General features: G+C 57.5%; 1 protein-coding gene across 1 annotated transcript in view; it reads left to right on the top strand.

The window, feature by feature from the left end:
- Positions 1-2,442: 2,442 nt before the first annotated feature.
- RAMP1 (receptor activity modifying protein 1) overlaps positions 2,443-19,324 on the top strand; it is a 41,166-nt gene continuing 24,284 nt past the window's right edge. Inside the window, exons 1-2 of the mRNA XM_027538069.1 lie at positions 2,443-2,572; positions 11,700-11,838. Coding sequence (XP_027393870.1) covers positions 2,521-2,572; positions 11,700-11,838 — 191 coding nt within the window. The 5' untranslated portion in view covers positions 2,443-2,520. The remainder of the gene's footprint in view (positions 2,573-11,699; positions 11,839-19,324) is intronic.

The raw sequence follows: 19,324 nt of genomic DNA on the forward strand, positions 1-19,324 counted from the left end.
CTGCAGGCCGTGAGCAGTCATACGGCTCACCTCACTTGTTTCCCTGCTCTCAGGGCCTTTGTCTCGTGGTCCAGGGTGACAACTATTCCTTGATCTGTTTTGTCCAGCGTTTTAGTTTAAGCGGGGCAGGTGCATCCAGTCCCTGTTACTTCATCATGGATGGAAGCTGAAGTCTTCTTTTAACTTTGAATTTTCTGTCATGTTGACCTGTCTAGATTGTGTCTTTAGCCCTGCTGTGCATGCGGTAAAGCATTTGGCCATCTTCTCAACTCTTCCATTGCTTAACCTAGCATTCATGTAGATGGAGGTGCCCAGGGAGAGGACTGTCCATGCTGCCAGCAAGAAATACGGCTGGGGCAAAACTGGCAACTCTTATGATATCATAGGTATAAAGACATTAGAGTTTGTCCCACTTCCATACCTCTGCCAAAGGGAAAACCCATAGTAATTACTGGGGGGTCTCTTACCCAGACCCAAGGTGCAGATAAAACCATTAGGGGAGAAAGTGCCATGGTGGGTACACCCCCAACTATGGCATTCCCAAGAGAATTGTGAGCTTCCTGAGTCCACAGATTTGAGAAGTACAGTCTGTCTTGTCAGGTACATGTATCTGTCAGGGTGGGCAGTGTGAGAAAATGGAGAGGAGAAAAGGCAAGAGGGCTTCCCACCCAGACCCTGCCAGCCCCAACAGTGGAAGGAGAGGGGTCCCCGGTGCCTTGGGGAATGAAGGAGCCCAGCCATAAGCAGGTGCAGAGAGGCCCACAAGCCATGGGGGAAAGGGTGAGTGGAGGGCGAGTCTGAGAGAGCAGAGATCCTGCGCTTCACGGGGAGGGGCTGAGACCTCACACCCCACCCCACCCCCCACCCCACCCCACCCCACCCCCCCAACCCCCCCACACACACAGTTGTGCCTTGGCCAGTGGGCTCTTCACTCTGGCCTGCAGCCTCCTCATACACTCACCCGCCCAGCCCTCAAGGCTTCTCACACTGCAGCTGAGCCAGCTGCATCAGGCCCGGGCCTGTGGTTCCTGTGTTACTGAGATTTTTGCAGGCGCCTCACTGGATTACCAACTGAAGGGCAGAACACCTGCCTTGTTTACCCAGCATCTGTCTCTTAAATGAATAAAGAGAGGGAGGCCAGGCCACGAGCTGGGGTGTATCTTCCTACCGTTGGGGAAGAGGGGCTTAGCTTGAGCAAGCGCGTGCTCCCCCACCATGGGACCCCGGCCCCTCGGGCTCCAGGCTACAGGCACGCAGGTCCTCAGTGCCTCCTGCCCGCCTGGCTGTCAGCTGCTGCTGTTCGCAGAACTGTCGGCAGAGGGATGTGTTGAGTCGGTCCACACGGACTGACCACGGAATTCTGCACCAGGCACTCTGCTAGGCGTCAGCAGCTTCGGTCACAACGGTGTGATTGCTGCTCCTCCCAAAGGCAGTGGTTGATTCCTTAGCATGAGCATAAATGTACTCAATTGTTGAGAGTTCTCAGAATAGGCTGTTACAAGCAGAAACCTCTGCAGAGTGAAGCACAGCCACCAGCAGAGCTCAGAGAGCCCAGGTCAGCTTAGCTAGGCTGGGCTGATGCCTCCCAGGTTAGACCTAAGCATGCAGGTTACCTGCACTTGCCCAGATTCCCAGGGCTCTCATATGTCCCCCCACCCCAGGGAGCCCTTCTCTTTCTACAAGTTCAGTCAGAAAGAGGCCCTCCCAGCCGCCTCTGCCTTTCGCCCCCCATGTCAGGCAAGAAGTGCACAAGGGCCACCTTTCTGTACCCCCAGGAGCCTCTTCCCTCTAGCCCAGGACCTACACCTACCTTCCAGGCACCTCCTCCCGTGCACCCGCACCCACCACTCCCGTCATTCCAGCTCCATTCCAGCTCCTCGCTGGACCTGTGGGTCCTTTTTTTGGTTATTCTGAATGTGTCCAAGCGCCAGGGCTGTTTTTGTCCTCTCAGGAACCCCAGTGCCTGCACCTTGGGGCGAGGCGGATGGGCGAGGGTGGCCTTGGTCTTCTACAAAGTAGACCCCCGAGGTACAGCGGTTGTAACCCACAGAGCGAAGGAGAGAGGGTACCCGGGTTGGCATCGAGAGGCCCTGTTTAGAAGAGCCTCCCCAGTTAAACAAGTGGCAAACACTTCAGGAGCACCCGAGCCTCGGTCGAGGTCGTCGCCGGAGTGTGCGGTCCCCCGGGCAGGGTCCTGCTGACACTGCGCGGCTCCCTCCTCTCGGGCGAAGCCTTCCCCATCCGGCCCCGCGCTCTCCTCGCTGGTGCAGCGTCTGCCCCCGCACCCCGGCCGGCAGGTGCTGGCCAGCCCGGCTCGCCTGCTGCGGGCCTTCCCTGCGGGGTTCCGGCGCGGCCCCCATCCCCGCGCGGGCCACCCCTCCACCCGCCGCGGGCCGCAGTGGGCCGGGCCCCGCTGCAGCCGCCTCCCGCCCGCTCCGCTGCCGCCCCCGCCCCCGGTGCGGCGGGCTCAGTCCTCGGCGGGGCGCGCGGCGGGCGGCTGGACTCGGCTCGGCTGCGGCCATGGCCCCGGGCCTGCGCGGCCTCTGGTGCCGCGGCCTCTGGCTGCTCCTGGGTGAGTAGGCGGGGGTCCCGGCTCCGGCTCAGGACGGGCCGCGGGCGGGGGGCGCCTCCCTCCGGGGAAGGGGCGGCTTCGGAGGCCTCGCGGGGGCGCGGGGCGTGGGCACTCAGGTTCCGGAGGAAACCGTGACCGACCTCATGGCACCTTGGCCCCCGGCTCCAGGCTGCGGGCAGTTTCGGGTTCCAGAATCAGAACCCCGTACCATTTACCTAGAAAACTGGCTAAAACTGAAAATCTGACACATTCACAGCCAACAGTTGCTGGTTTGTAGATAAGCCTCCTTTGCAGAAATGAGGCCAACCATTCTCTTTGGGGCATTTCCACAGGGGGTGTGTGTGTGTGTGCGTATTGACTTGCCATTCTGTGTGTGTTGACTTGCCTGTGTGTGTGTGTATGTAGGTGTGTGTTGACTTGCCTGTGTGTGTATGTGTTGATTTGCCACTCTGTGTGGGTGTGTGTTGACTTGCCAATCTGTGTGTGTATGTAGGTGTGTGTTGACTTGCCAGTGTGTGTGTGTGTGTGTGTGTGTGTGGCTAGCAGCAGTCCAGAGAGGGGCTCTTGGGGAGGTGGCAGAACACGCCTGGCTCTCTGTTCTGAGACCATGGTGGCAGGAGCCTGCAGCTGACTCAGCAAAATCTAGCAGAAATTGTCATCTTCAGTTCCCTCTTCCCACTGTTTTCATAAAATGCTAAGCAACCTTCCTGAACTGCCTCAGCTATTGGATTCATTTCATGTATTTAGTTACCATTTAATAAAAACCAAATCAGTCATGTAAAGTGGAAGAATCCAGTGGCCCAGGGAGGCCCCCACAGTTCTTCCTGGTGGCTGTGTCCTGGCTGCCAAGCAGCGATGCTGCCCTTGGGGAAGGGGTCCCCACAGTGCCGTGCAGCTGCTCAAGAGGCAGCCAGGGGTTGCGGGGCTTGTCTGGGAGGCGGGAGGCTGTCACTCCAAGCTTCCAGTTCCCACACCTCGCCAAGGAGTGTTGGAGCTGCCCAAAACCCTTAGCATCTACTTCAACAGAATGTACTCTGAAAGCTGATCCTGCCACTTAAGTATTTTTGCTGAAGGTATATGAAAAGCAGAATCTTACAATAATATTCTCTTTTTTTGCATTAGGATCTGTGGGTTTGACCTGGAATGTACTGTTTTAGTTTCTTAAGAAATGAGCATTTCTCTTTCAGCAAGGTAGAGAGCTGGGCTGAGCCCAGCTTATTTAAGCATAAATAAACAAATTCTCTTTCCTACCATCCAGAAGCTGCACCCTCTAAAGCTTATGTAAATAAAACACTTTATCGTGATCACATATTAAAGACCTTCCTTGTTTACCAAGAAAATAATACATGTTCTGGTGGAAGGTCAAAGTCTTGGAACCCTAACATTCTGAGAGGTCTGGCTAATGTTATATCATGGAAGAACAAACACAGCTTTATGAGGTTATCAGTTAATTAGTGTCATTGGAGCCGAGCTGTAGTCAGAAGAATTAGGAGAGCACACGTTTTTCTTTCCAAGGGGTAGTGTGAGCTAGAGCCCCTTGGTGATGAAGATTTTGCTACCCAGAATAGCAAGGTGGAATTTCTTATTTTTCATCCGTCAGAAAAGAGGGACATTTCCAGAGGAGCCAGAGTCCGTGCATCATGACTTCGTTGTAAGCTCCCGTCACTACCCGCCCACCTTCACTGGGCAGTGCTGGCTGGCGTTGGCCTGTTTGAACTCCTCTGTCATCTGTCCTGGGAAACAGGCACCTCCCCTCGCGTGCTGGGGGAGGGGGTACTTCTTGCAAGGCTGCTGTGTCCCTGGGTCGGGAAGACCCCCTGGAGGAGGGAATGGCTACCTACTCCACTATCTGTGCCTGGAGAATCCCGTGGACAGGGGAGCCTGGCGGACTACAGTCCATGGCGTCGTAGAGAGTCAGACACAGTGACTAACACTGTGTTTATTGAAATATGTGACTTTATATAAATACAAGGGTAGCTGTTTGGAACCGACCAGGACATCACAGGAAATGCAGTCCACATGACTGCTTCAGATTGTCATGCTGCTTTAGTCCGGAGGCGGCTCTAATCCTGGAGTCATCTGCAAGGTTCTTTTTTTTGCTCATCGACTCAGTGTGTCTGTTCACCCTGTGTGTGTAGTGGCAGGGAGACGTTTCTGGGTATCCGTCTTCCTTCTACAGCTGCGTGCCCGGCAGTGTGCACATCGTTAGGCGAGGGCTGTTGAGAGATGTTTATGCCCACATCAGAAGTGGCGGTAACCACACGTCAAGGAAGGGTTTTAGGTGAAATCCTTACTCAGGGCAAATAGCTGGGGAAAGCCGGTTCCTCCTGCTTTCCCCCAGGATGAAGCAATCCCATAGCTTCTCCTCACTTAGAAACGGCGCCTGGCAGAGTGTGTGATGGCGGCGCCCCGTGTGACCTGAATTCCAGGAAGATGCTGAGCCATCAGCAGGGCAGCCCCTCGGGCTTGGTGTCCTTCAGGCCCAGAGCCTGTCTTTCCCGAGGGCCGCCTGGCACGGAGGGCTCCCCGCTCCTAGGGCCCTGGCCCAGGCCTGCCTGCCGGGACGGTCTCGGGGAGGGACCCGGGACCCAGGCCCAACTCTCCGTTTAGTCCTCTCAGCTGGACATGGGGGCCGTGCGGCCAGGTCCCATCCCAGGAGCCGCAGGGGCCCCGGGGAGGGGACAGCAGGGCACCTCTCCAAGACAGACGCACTGACAGACAGACCTGAGTGAGCCCCAAGAGATGAACGTTTCCAGCCCATGACCCCGTCACATTTGAGTCTGACGTGTGCCCAGCAGGGTGGTGGGCCTGGTGCGTGGCAGATACACGGTGGGCTCTGAGAAGGGCACACGCTGGCAGGTGGGGGAGCTGTGAGATCCCTGCCTGAGAACCTCTCGTTCTGCCAGGGACTCGGGAGACCTGAGGAGGAGACCGGGGGCCGGGGGAGGGGCAGAATCCCCGCCGGCCCTGGGTGCCCCCCCACCCGCCTGCCCCTGCTCTTCAGCATCCTCCTGGCACGTGGAGACCACAGGACGCTGCTGGGGCTCTGCCCTGTCCCCCCAGCCTCCTCCTACCACCCCCATGGTGCGCCCACAGGGATGTCCTGGGCACCAGCCCTCCCCCGCTCCAGGATGGATGACCTTGGGGCTGGATAACGTTTCTAGAGAACACGTCTGTTCTTGGCCAGGAGGGTTATGTCAACACAGCAGCGGGAGGAAGCTCCCAGGCTAAACAAGAGCTTATTCTTGGTGACATAATGATGGTATTGTTGTTCATGAGAAAAACAAAAAAATTTCCCTAAGATTGTTTTATGTTAGTATTTTCTTTGACATCGAAAGACATCACTGCAGTGATCATTTAAAACACAGATTCTGAGCAGTTTCACTAAAGCAGGGTCCATGGCCAAGTCTCGGCAGGGGAGCAGGGGACCCGGGGACCCGGGCGTCTCATCACAGCCCGGCCGCTCTTATTTCCTGCTCACTAGACCTCCCAGTGTCCCTGTCACATTTGTCCTGATCCCACCCCCCTCCCGGGTGGAGTTCTCCGGTGAATTCTGTGGGACCAGGGACCAGAGGCCGCCCCCTGCACCTACCTGGGCAGCACCCACCTGTGTGTGCTTCCAGGGCTCTGTACCCCCATACCCGAGAGGCTCACCAGCAAGGGTTCTCCTGAGCCAGGCCTCACCTGGGAGGATCAAAGACAGCAGTTTACCCGGCAAATGACCGAATGACAATACCTGTCTCACTGTCACACGCTCCAGTCCACCGTCGACTGGAACAAAAGCAGTCCATGAATCAGATAGCAGACTTGAGAGCTGGACCATAAAGAAGCCCAAGCAGTGAAGAATGGATGCTTTCGAACTGTGGTGTTGGAGAAGACTCGTTCGAGTCCCTTGGACTGCAAGGAGATCCAACCAGTCCATCCTAAAGGAGATCAGTGCTGGGTGTTCATTGGAAGGACTGATGCTGAAGCTGAAGCTTCAATCTTTGGCCACCTGATACGAAGAGACAGCTCAGTGGAAAAGACCCTGATGCTGGGAAAGATTTAAGGCAGGAGGAGAAGGGGATGACAGAGGATGAGATGGTTGGATGGTATCACCGACTCGATGAACATGAGTTTGAGCAAGCTCCAAGAGATGGTGAAGGACAGGGAGGCCTGGCATGCTACAGTCCACGGGGTCGCAAAGAGTTGGACATGAATGAAGGACTGAACAACAGCAATAGCAAACCTCATGTTTTGGGGGAAGAGGCCTGAAAGGCAAAGGCGAGGCGAGGTGACAGAGGCTGGCCCCTCTGCGTGAGGCATTATTGCCTCGGGCAGGTTCCAGGGTCCATTTGTGCGGACAGATGCTGTGGTCCGGGTAGATGGACAGATGAGGAGGGCACTCCCTCCTGCTGGTGACTCCCCCGGCTCCTAACACTAGGGCCACATGGGGCCAGGCCTGCCAGGGCTTTCGAGAAGCCGGAAAAGATCTGGAGCGCTAAGACAGCCGTCCCTGCATGGGAGTGAGGAGTCTCCCAGCTGATCTGCTGAGGTGGGCTGCTGAGTATGGAGGAGGCACAGGCTCCCAGGTCCCCGTCCCCTCCTGCGGTTGGCTGTTGAAGGGTTCCTGGTAGCAGTTAGAAGATGGCGCGATGCACAGTCGGAGAGGGCTCTCTGCTGGGCAGGGCGGAGGAGGTGATGGTTCACTGGGCCTTGAGGGTTGAGTAGGAGTTTTCACTTGTCACACAGAGTTGTTGTTGTTTTTCATTTTGTCTTTTGGGTTTTTCTTTTCCTTTTCCAGAGTAGACGGAGAAAGGCTGAAGGTAACACGTTCAAACCAAGTGCTGTTTACGTCATCCTCTGGGGCATTTAGTGACTGGCCAGGCAGGTAGCTTCCTGGGCATTTGGCTCCTGAGTGGCTGTAACCAGGGGAGTCCTGGGAGTGGGTGGTTCCCAGTGTGCTGGCCCCAGCTGGGAGAGCAGAAGGTGATTCGGCTGGAGCGCACAGAGCAAGGCTTTCCTGCAGCTGTTAGGAGAAGGTCTGGGCAGAATAGAGGTGGCGCTTTGGAAACCCCATTCCTTAACCTGCAGAAGATAGGGAAGAGCAGAGGCAGCGTGAAGATCAGCTGTGATCACAGCACTTGGCTCGCCGCTCTCAACATTCCCTCAGATTTACTGATTTTAATTGAGGAGTGACTTCCCTCGTGGCTCAGCCAGTTACGGAGTCTGCCTGCAATGCAGAGACTCGGGTTTGATCCCTGGGTCGGGAAGATCCCCTGGACAAGGGAATGGCTACCCACTCCAGTACTCTTGCCTGGAGAATTCCATGGACAGAGAAGCCTGACAGGCTACAGTTCATGGGGTTGCAAAGAGTTGGACACGACTGAGCAACTTCTTCAATTCAACTGAGTAATCGGCATAGAATAAACACTGCGTTTCAAGTGTGTGACTTAGAAGGTCCTGGGATATGTATGCACCCATGTGGACTCAAGACTGTGCGTGTGGGTACCCACCACCTCCACAGTGTGCCTCTGTCGCCTCCCCTTCCTGCCCCCTCCCACCACGCCTGCAGGGCTCACACGCTGTGAGTCACTAAGGTCCCCTCACACCGCAGACCCTCAGGGAGGGCCACGTGCGGCTGGTCCTGTAGACACAAGTTCTGGAAACCAGCCCCGTTGGCCCACTTGGTGCAGGAGGGTCTCATTTCACAGAGAAAGAAACTGTCCCAGAGGTGACGGGGCCCGGGGGCCCAGCCTGGGTGGTGGGGGCAGTGGGCTGGGGCCCAAGGGCCCACTGGCTCCGCCAGGGGAGGCTCTGAGCCCAGCTCCCCGGCCGGCCACTCCAACAAGGGAGGGGCCCTTCCCACGGCTCGCCCCCCACCCGTGACCCCAGCCCTGGGAGGCCCATGCGGGTCTGCGGCTCTGTCTCTGCAATCGTGGCGTGAGCTGAGCGGCAGCAAGACGGGCCGGTTTTGCGAGCATGCAGCCGCAGGCCAAGGGCACAGGTGAGAAGAGAGACCTGGCGGGTCCTCCCCTGGGCCCTTGTCGCTCGTTAGAAAGCCCAAAGGCCCCCAAGCCCCAGGGGCTCCCGTGGGGCGCCGGCCACCCTGTCTTTCTGGCCCCAGGCCCATTGCCATAGCGATCTCACGGCGGGTCCTCTCCCTGCCAGGGCCGGGGGCATTGTCTGTGCTTTCTCGGAGCCCCTCCAGCCCCAGCCAGCCTTCCTGCACTGGAGAACACCGGCACAAGGGCAAGTCCTGCCTCAGCTTGCTGCTGTCTGCCCGGCAGCCTCGCACTTGGCCTCTTAAGACACGCGCTGTGAAGGATTAACCTCGCAGTCACCTGGGAACAGGAGCCACCTGGTCTCAAACAGCTGGTTTTAAAACATTGGGCAGTGTATTCAGTTTTAAAGCCATAATGGGGCCTCTCTTTGCAAGGAAAAGAACTATATCAGGCTCGTTTTTTATTAAAAAAAAAAAAAGCATCATCCTTCTCCTGTGCTGAAACTGGTTTCCAAATTCACCACCCAAGCAGCTTGCCCAGCCTCATTCCAGTTGTCGAACAGCCAGGAGAACCAGCTCTGGGCTCCCGCAGGGCAGGAAAGAAAGGGTAGCGGTAGTGGTGAAGGCCGGACTTTGCCCCCACAGAGCAGAGGGCCCGCCCTTGGGACACAGACAGCGGCTCCCAGAGAGGTGGGAGCTGCCCGACCCTGGGCCAGCCCCGATCCGGGCCACGGCGAGGCCACGGGGCCGGCCCTACAGCGGGGCTCACACCCACAGTGGGGGCTCCAGCGTGACCTGAGGCCCGGAACGATTGTGGGGGACTGTAGTGGGCACCCCTCCAGTGTCCACATCAGCTCCTGACTTTCGGTTGCCTGCCCCCGAGCACTGACGGAGATGCACGTTTCTCTTCCTTCTCCCTAACCCAGCCCTGCCAGCGCAGGAGGGGAGCCCAGCGCCCTTCCTGATCTCCTGAGGGCGCTCCGAGGCGCCTCGCTGCAGCCCAGGCACAGCGCGCTGTGCTAAAGCCGGGTGTCGCCGACTTGTTCGTTTGACAAATAATAAGGTGCAGAGCCGCTGGCTAGCAGGGAGGGCGACAGGCAATCAGAGGGCGGCCAAAGGAGAGGAAAACCCCGCCCACCCTAAATAAAGCCTGGAGGACCTCGGGGAGGAGGCTGCGGAGTAGGACGGGCTGCATCTGGGTCTGGGCTTTGCGGGCAAAAGGAGGTCCGCGGGTGCAGCCCGGGCAGATGTGCAGAGTGCTGAGGGCGTGGGGGCACCAGGGTGGGGCTTTCGGAACATGGCTGGAGCTCCTCCGTGAGCCAGTGTCTAAGCACTCCCCACCCCGAGCTACCTGTGACCCTGGGCGCTCCACCTGTGCACGAAGGTGGGCTTTCTCAGGGGCGTCTGGATGGAGCCGGGGTTGGGAGCAGCCCCTTCCCCCAGCTGGTCCTCGGGTGCGTGAGCTGTGCCAGGTGGAGCCGGCGGGGTCCCATCCCAGGGCACCCAGGGTGGGCTGGCCTGCTCCCCACGCCTGCGGGTCCTCTCCTGAGGCTCCTCCAAGGGGGTTTTCCTCTTGCCAGCCTCTCGTCTCCTCCACCCACCACCCATTACTCCTGGTTTCTCTGGCTGAAAACCCCCAGGGTCCTCCCTGCTTCCCAGCATGCATGTCCAGATCTGGGGTACAGAGTGACACCCTCCAGGCGGTGGGCGCAGGACCGGGCATCTCGGCGCTCAGGCAGTGAAGTGAAGTAAGTCGCTCAGTCATGTCCGACTCTTTGCAACCCCAGGGACTATACAGTTCATGGAATTCTCCAGGCCAGGATACTGGAGTGGGTAGCCTTTCCCTTCTCCAGGGGATCTTCCCAACCCAGGGATGGAACTCAGGTCTCCCGCACTGCAGGCGGATTCTTTACCAGCTGAGCCACAGGGTGAAGCCCGAGGCTTTTTTCAGCTCCTGCCGCCAGCTTCACCTCTATCTCCATGTGCCGTGGGCTCCCTGTGTTTGGCTTCTTATTTGTGACCAATCACAGAGCTAATCACAGTCCCTGGCAATCCATGGGGTCACAGAGTCAGACACGACTAAGCGGCTAAACAAACAAATCAGTGTTGTCCTTGTGTTGCTGTGAAATGTCACTCTGTTGGCTCGAGCCCCTGACAAGATGTGTCTGGCCTGCCGTCTGTCACTTAGGTAAGTGGACTCGTTAGTCTCCCGCCCCCACTGGGCAACATGGAATTGGGCCCTGGAGGTCCTCACGTGGACCCTGGAGAGGAGGGTGGAGCCCCCTGCCACCACGTAGCCCCTGGGACTCCGGTGGGGACAGAGACAGGGTCTGCTCCCCTGCCTGCCAGGGGCCCTGTGCTGGCCACCCTCCCAGCCCCCAGGGCACTCTGCCCTTCACCTTCATTTGGGACAGCCCGTCAACTCTGTTACCTGTAGCCGACACCACTGTCCACCTGTTCCTCTCCCCAGTCCCCATGAGTGGAAGGGTAGGAACAGCTCAGGTGACAGCTTGGCAGCTTGGTTTCTAGCCGATGAACACCCAGACCCAGAGAACGTGAGCTCAGCGCTGGGTGGTACAGCCCGGCTGGCACACACTGGTGGAAGAGCGGGGTACGGGTCTCCAAGACCCTGTGCTGCTCACCAGCTCCCTGGGGCAGGCTGATTCCTCCCCTCACTCCCGGGCAGACGTGCAGGGGCCTCGTGGGTGATCAGCCTGTGTCCAGTCCCAGCAGGCTGTTCTCACTGCCACAGTTTCTGTGTCTGCGAAGTGGAGGCTTAGGAACCAGCTCAGGGGTGGGTGAGGCCGAAAAGGTGCGTGAGTGTCAGGCCGTGTCCCCCGGACCAGAGGACGTGCAGTCCCCGCTCTGGAGCCCAGGGAGATGGCGGTCTCAGACACACTGTCAGCAGGCGGGCCTTTGCTGGGCCCCGAAGTGACTGATCATGCCATCCAGCTGGAGCCTGGACGCCCCACCCACCCCCCACCCCCGGGATCGCGGCGCCCCCCAGGGCATCTGGGTGGCCTGGGAGTCAGACGGGCCAGTCTGTGCTGGTGGGTGTGGGCCGCGAAGGGTGGAGCCAGCCCCTGACTCTGCAGGGATGGGCGAGCTAGGTAGATGACTATCCTGCGGGGGCTCTCGTTGCAGTGACCCACCTCTGCCTGGCCACTGCCTGCCAGCACGCCGACCACGGCACCCTCCTCCAGGAGTTCTGCCTCCCCCAGTTCCAGGCACACATGGAGGCCGTTGGGAGGACGCTGTGGTGTGACTGGGGCAAGACCATCAGGTGAGTCTGGCGTGTCCTGGAGGGGCAGCGGGGATGCTGTGAGAGCGTCTCCCTCGAGGCCCCAGGAGCTGTTCTTCACTGACAGGCTGGTTCCCACGCCACAGGCTGGGACCAGAGAGAGGGTGAAGAGGGGTGCGCTGGGGGGTGGGCGCGTGGACAGGGAGGGCAGGGGCCGTGACCTCGATGACCAGGCTCAAGCTGGGTAGCGGGGCAGAGGCGGCAGGCAGCAGAGGGCTCCGTCGGGCTGGGTCCAGTCTGGGATGCTGGTGGTGGGAGCAAGATCCAGCTCCCAGGGGGCCGGGTCCCTATGACAGGAGGCCCCTCCCCCACCTGGTGCAGGGTGGTCCCCTCAGCCTCCCACCATCCCCGAGACCCAGCCTGTCCTCCCACCTGCCCAGGGGGCTCGGGCTCGGAGCTTCCTGGAACCGTAGGGTGGAGGCACGCCCCTCACCAGGGGCAGCTGGACATGAGCCCCTTCTTCTTCCCAACTTGGTCCTTCTACCAAGATGTCCTTCCCCCAAGATGTCCTTCCCCCTGACCCACAGGGTGCATCCCAGCCCCCCTCGGCTGCTCGATGAGGTCGGGAGCCTCCCCCCCACCCAGGCCTGGCTCCTTCATCTTCTAGGGCAGCCAGCAGCAATCAGCTTGTCTGCGGTTGATATTCAAGGCTGAGTTTTCCTAGGCTGTGTTTCTGCTTCAGTGTTCAGACCCTGGGGGCACCTGGGGGCTCCAGTGGGCAAGGAAAGGCAAAGAGAAGCACCCTCCAAACACCGAGATTGCAGTGGGGTTGACAACCCAGGCAGGCATGTGGGGTCCCCAGTGTGTGTGCGGGTTTCAGGCCGGGCTCCGACATCGTCCGTACAAGGACTGCCCTCGGTTCACAGCCTGGCCAGGACACACAGGAGCTGGGCGCGGGGTCCTCAACCTCCTGTAGTTAACATGAAGCCTGCGCTTGCCTCCAGGGTTTGAGCAGAGGCTCCGCGGCAGCCACCCCAGCAGGGTCTCCTCCCCATCCTCCTCCTCCACGGCCTTCAGGGTCTCCTATTCTGAGCTGAGAAATCAGTCAAAGGGGGAGGCAGGCTATTAAAAATCAGCTTTTCAGGCTAGTGGGCCTTCCGATTCTCTGAAGGGTTTGTGTTTAAATGAAAGGTCACACATTGTTAAGATGCAGAGAAGACGCCAAGGGGTCCCTGGGGATCCGCACTCCCCCCACCACCATCCAGCTCTGTGCAAGTGATTTGTGTGGACAGATTGCAAACCAGTGGCCGAGCAGAAGAGGTAGCACAAGCAGCAGGTGACATGCTGAACGAAGCAGTGGTGACAGGTTCCTAGAAACGAAGCGGGCGCGCACGGTTCCCGCCTGTGCTCAGAGTGCAAACAGGAGTCGTTATCACCCGGCCTGGAGTTCTGCCATCCTCCCAGCTGAGCCAGGTGTGATTCAGCTGGAAGTCGGAGTGGCGGGGGTGGGGCGGGGTTGCTGGGAAATTTCTTTATTTAAAAAGGAAATCAAGACCACTGAGGGAGGGAGAGGCAGAAGACCCATCGTGAGAGCTTCTCAGCAAATCAGCTGGGGCTAGCAAGCTGGTGGGCAGAATAAAGGCCCCTAGAGATGTGTGCACCCTAACCTGAGACCTGGGAACGTGTTTCATTGTGTGATGTTCAGTTCAGTCACTCAGTCGTCTCTGATTCTTTGTGACCTCGTGGACTGCAGCACACCAGGCCTCCCTGTCCATCACCGACTCTCTGAGTTTGCTGAAAATCATGTCCATCAAGTAGGTCATGCCATCCAACCATCTCATCCTCTGTCGTCCCCTTCTCCTCCTGCCCTCAGTCTTTCCCAGCATCAGGGTCTTTTCAAATGAGTCAGCTCTTCACACCAGGTGGCCAAAGTATTGGAGTTTCAGCTTCAGCATCAGTCCTTCCAATGAATATTCAGGACTGATTTCTTTTAGGATGGACTGGTGGATCTCCTTGCAGTCCAAGGGACTCTCAAGAGTCTTCTCCAACACCACAGTTCAAAAGCATCAATTCTTCTGTACTCAGCTTTCTTTATAGTCCAATTGTCACATCCATACATGACCACTGGAAAAACCATAGCCTTGACTAGACGGACTTTTGTCAGCAAAGTAACGTCTCTGCTTTTGAATATGCTATCTAGGTTGGTCATAACTTTTCTTCCAAGGACCAAGCGTCTTTTAATTTCATGGCTGCACTCACCATCCACAGTGATTTTGGAGCCCCAAAAAATAAATTCCGTCACTGTTTCCACTGTTTCCCCATCTATTTCCCACGAAGTGATGGGACCAGATGCCATGATCTTCGTTTTCTGAATGTTGAGCTTTAGGCCAACTTTTTCACTCTCCTCTTTCACTTTCATCAAGAGGCTTTTGAGTTCCTCTTCACTTTCTGCCATAAGGGTGGTGTCATCTGCATATCTGAGGTTATTGATATTTCTCCCGGCAATCTTGATTCCAGCTTGTGTTTCTTCCAGTCCAGCGTTTCTCATGATGTACTCTGCAGATAAGTTAAATAAGCAGGGTGGCAATATACAGCCTTGACACATTCCTTTTCCTATTTGGAACCAGTCTGTTGTTCCATGTCCAGTTCTAACTGTTGCTTCCTGACCTGCATACAGATTTCTCAGGAGGCAGGTCAGGTGGTCTGGTATTCCCATCTCTTGAAGAATGTTCCACAGTTTGTTGTGATCCACACAGTCAAAGGCTTTGGCATAGTCAATGAAGCAGATGTAGATGTTTTTCTGAAACTCTCTTGCTTTCTCTATGATTCAATGAATGCTGGCAATTTGATCTCTGGTTCCTCTGCCTTTTCTAAATCTAGCTTGAAAATCTTGAAGTTCATGGTTCACATACTGTTGAAGCCTGGCTTGGAGAATTTTGAGCATTACTTTGCTAGTGTGTGAGATGAGTGCAATTGTGTGGTAGTTTGAGCATTCTTTGGCATTGCCTTTCTTTGGGATTAGAATGAAAACTGACCTTTTCCAGTCCTGTGGCCACTTCTGAGTTTTCCAACTTTTCTGGCATATTGAGTGCAGCACTTTCACAGCATCATCTTTTAGGATTTGAAATAGCTCAACTGGAATTCCATCACCTCCACTAGCTTTGTGTTGATGCTTCCTATGGCCCACTTGACTTCACATTCCAGGATGTCTGGCTCTAGGTGAGTGATCACACCACCGCAGTTATCTGGGTCATGAAGATTTTTTTTGTACAGTCCTTCTGTGTATTCTTGCCACGTCTTCATATTTTCTGCTTGTGTTAGGTCCGTACCATTTCTGTCCTTTATTGTGTCCATCTTTGCATGAAATGTTCCCTTGGACTCTCTAATTTTTTGGAGAGGTCTCTGGTCTTTCCCATCCTGTTGTTTTCCTCTACGTTACGCGGCGATGGGGAGGCAAATCACAGGTGGCACTGCGGTTGCTGCCCAGGCGGCCTGGAGGGGGGTCATGAGGGTTGTCTGGGCGGGCCCGGCACCGTCACTCGGCTCCGCAAATCGTCCAGCCTTGGCAGTTTGTGCTTCCTGGTGGCTCAGACGGTAAAGAATCCGCCTGCAATGCGGGAGACCTGGGTTTGATCCCTGGGTCAGGAAGATCCCCTAGAGAAGGGCATGGCACCCCACTCCAGTATTCTTGCCTGGAGAATCCCATGGACAGAGGAGCCTGGCGGGCTGCAGTGCACGGGTCACGAAGAGTCAGACCCGACCGAGTCTGCACTTTAACCTGGCGGTCACAGCGCCGTCAAGCTAACTTTGGTGTCCTTTTGGCCCACCCACTCACCGTCTGACTTTCTCACCATGAGATTCTCCAGGCTCATTCTGTGCACTTTCTGCCCCAACCTTGGAATAAGCCATGTTTCCAAGGAGCCCTGGTTCCTTTTATTAAAGAGCGGTGTTCAGAGGCCAAGATAAACATACACATATATTCCTATCAGGGATTGAGACGTAACCAGTGAAACCACGCAAGCCCAAGAAGAAAAAGAACATGGGTGAATCCCCCTTTACCCTGGTGGAGGGCAAGGCTATATATAACTGTATTTATTTCAAGGAAGTGGCTTATGATTGTGGGGTGTGCAAAGTCCGAAACCTGTGGGGCAGGCCGAGGCTGGAGGTCTTGGACAGAGCTGATGCTCGCAGCCTCAAGGCAGAATTTATTTTTATTTTATTTTATTTATAGCTGTTTTGGGTCTTCGTTGCCGGGCTCAGGCTTTTCTCTAGTTGCGGTGCTTGGGCTTCTCCCACTGCAGAGCCTGGGCTCTAGGCCACTTGGATTTCAGCGGTTGCAGTTTGTGAGCCTTAGAAGACAGGGTTAGTTGCCCCGTGGCACATGGGAGCAGGGATCAAACCCACGTCCCCTGCATTGGCAGGCGGATTCTTAACCACTGACTACCAGGGAAGTCCGAAGCAGAACTCCTTAACTTGCTCTCAAGGCCTTTCAGCTGAGAGTGAGGTGCCCCCCACCCCCGCCCCGGCCTGCATCATCAAGAACCATCTCCTGTATTTAAGGCCAACTGATGCTGGGAGGGATGGGGGGCAGGAGGAGAAGGGGACGACAGAGGATGAGATGGCTGGATGGCATCACTGACTCGATGGACGTGAGTCTGAGTGAACTCTGGGAGCTAGTGATGGACAGGGAGGCCTGGCGTGCTGCAATTCATGGGGTCACAAAGAGTCAGACATGACTGAGCGACTGAACTGAACTGAACTGAACTGGCCTCCAGCTCATCTGTCCTGAGAATGGCTCGGGGGTCAACGCTCAGTCCTTCCATGTGTGAAGATGCCTGGGGAGCCTCAGATTGCTCAGGGGTCTGACCCATCGCTGCTCCAGGTCCTTGCGGGGCTGCTGGGCCCAGGAGAGCAGGCTCCCATCCGTGAGCCAGGCCAAGTCCACCACGTCCCAGAGTTCAGCTCCTTAAACTGCAGCCCTGGCTCACTAATGGGAACCTAACATGATTTAAAGCATTAACTGGGGGTATAATCTAATTGGGGAAGCTTCAGAGGACATGGGAAAATGTGTTGTCAGATGCTCTCATTTCCAGAGAACTTCCTGCACTGTTGGTCAGGGAGGGGAGGAGTCTGGAATGTGCAGGACTCAGCTAGGAAACGGCTGGTTTTATTTATTTATTTTTAATATTTGTTTACTTGGCTGTGCTGCATCTTCGCTGCAGCCTGCAGAATCTTAAGTTGCAGCACACGGGACCCAGTTCCCTGACCAGGGATGGAACCTGGGCCCCCAGCACTGGCAGGCGGATTCTTAACCCCTGGAGCACCAGGGAGGTCCCGAGGGCTGGTTGACAGTGATCATATTTTTCCCCAAGCCGAGAAATGTCGGGTGGGTTTGGAAGGCCAGGAGACAGCCCTGCTCGTCCACTTTGCACACACCTTCAGGCTCTGAGCTGGGGAAGGTATTAGGGCGGGAGCATTGGAGGTGGGCCAGGGAATGGGCACTGCCCTCTGAGACTGGTCATAAGGGACACAAGTTTCACTTCTTCCCGGCGTCTCTGCCCCGAAGCCTCTGGGTTTGTGTCTGCCCCCCAGGTGAGGTTTTCCAGGGGGCTCAGAGGTTAAAAAAAAAATGCTCCTGCCAATGCAGGAGACACAGGAGACGTGGGTTCATACCTTAATTGGGAAGATACCCTGAAGGAGGAAATGGCAACCCCCTCCAGTATTCTTGCCTGGAAAATTCCATGGACAGAGGAGCCTGGCGGGCTACAGTCCATGGGGCTGCAAAGAGTCGGACAGGACTGAGCGACTTCACTTTCACTTTTTCACTTTCATGCATTGGAGAAGGAAATGGCAACCCACTCCAGTTTTCTTGCCTGGAGAATCCCAGGGGCAGGAGAGCCTGGTGGGCTGACGTCTATGGGGTCACGCAGAGTTGGACACGACTGAAGTGACTTAGCAGCAGCAGCAGCAGAGCACACACGCATGCACGCGTGTGTCTGCCTCAACGCTTCAGCGTCTGAGGGGCCCGGGTCCCTGTGGCCTGCTCCTGGGGACCCCTCGCTGCCACACGGGCCCCATGAAAGCCCTCCAGCCTGGCCTGAGCCTCGGTCCAGTTACGAGGCCTGGCCGGCCTGGGCGCTGAGGAGCCGCCCCGGGGGTTGCCAAGGAGGGCACAGGAGCAGGGCACTTAACCAGGGAGACTTGGTTTCGGTGGGTCGCTGGCCCACACGGGGTCTGGACAGGCCCGCTGTGATGCCCCTTATGCTGTAGGAACCAAGGGCCTGTTCTGTGTGTCGCTTGGAAGGAGTCAGTTCAGGAAATTCTTCCCTGCTCCGCAGCACCGGTTGGAACAGCTGCTTTGCTTCTGACTCCAACAGGAACCGAGGGCAGCATCTTTCTTCAACACCGAGGTTTCTCTGGGACAGATTCTGTCAGCCCCTCCCCAGGGTCCCTGCTGTGCTTGGCCACCCCTCCCAGGCCTTGAGGGGCCCACACCCAGAGTACCAGGCAGGCCCTTCACCAGCGCCCCGCAGGACGCCTGGAGGGGAGGCCGGCCCACCTGAGCACCCCCCGCAGCCGGGAGCTCTCAGAGCAGGGCCGGGCACACGTGAGTGTTTGTCACGGGTCTGCCCACGAGTGCTGGGCCACATCCTTGTCGGGAGGACCTAGCACAGAGGTCCACTTCCCGCCCTCTGCTCACCTGGATTGGGGCACCCGCCAGGCGTCCCACAGCACCCACCGCCTCCAGCCCAGGAGTGCAGAAAGCTGGCAGATGCCCTGGGGCCTCTGGGGGCCTTCGGGGAGGCCTCCCCCAGCTCCCCGGCCCAGCCTCAGCTGGGTCTCCTGCCCGCAGGGAGCAGGCATCGACACGGCCTTCCAGTGGCTGGACGAGGGCGTGGAGTGGGTGAGCACGTGGCCGCGGTCCTTCCCAGACGGTCCCTGCCTCCCCCAGCTTCACATCACCCCCCTCATCGCCCTTCTGAGCGTGACGCGGGTAGGCAGGAAACTCTGCTGCCTGGGGGGCGGCGGGGAGGGAACCCTGGGCTCTTAGAGCCCCCCCAGGATGCGCCAGGCCCCACTGCCACAGGGGCCCGCCTGTGCTCAGGTGGGCTGGGTGGGCAGAAGAAAGGGGGCGCCCTTCCCCGCCAAAGGCAGATTCCTAAAGCCCCATCTAGGTGGCATCTGGGCAGAGCCTTCAGGACGGCAGCTCTGGGCACAGGAGTGTCCCGGGCACCCCATGACCCCAGACACCCCACCACCCCGGGCACCCCAAGACTCCACAGCATGAACACAGGCCTGCGGTCGTGGGGATAGGGGTCTCAGGAGGCCTGCCAGCCCTCTGCTCTGTTTCTGGAGCTCAGCCACGGCTGCCCTGGGGGCAGGTCCGGGGCTGGGGCCAGTGGTGGGCGCCAGGCATGCTGGAGGGGGCAGGCGGGAGCCTTTCTGGCTCCGAGAGATGAGACTGAGGGTCAGGAAGCTCCCAGGAGGAGACCCACCTGCAGAGGCAGCAACCACGGGCGGGAACTGG

Source organism: Bos indicus x Bos taurus, chromosome 3, assembly GCF_003369695.1.
Source record: "Bos indicus x Bos taurus breed Angus x Brahman F1 hybrid chromosome 3, Bos_hybrid_MaternalHap_v2.0, whole genome shotgun sequence".
NCBI classification, from domain to species: domain Eukaryota; kingdom Metazoa; phylum Chordata; class Mammalia; order Artiodactyla; family Bovidae; genus Bos; species Bos indicus x Bos taurus.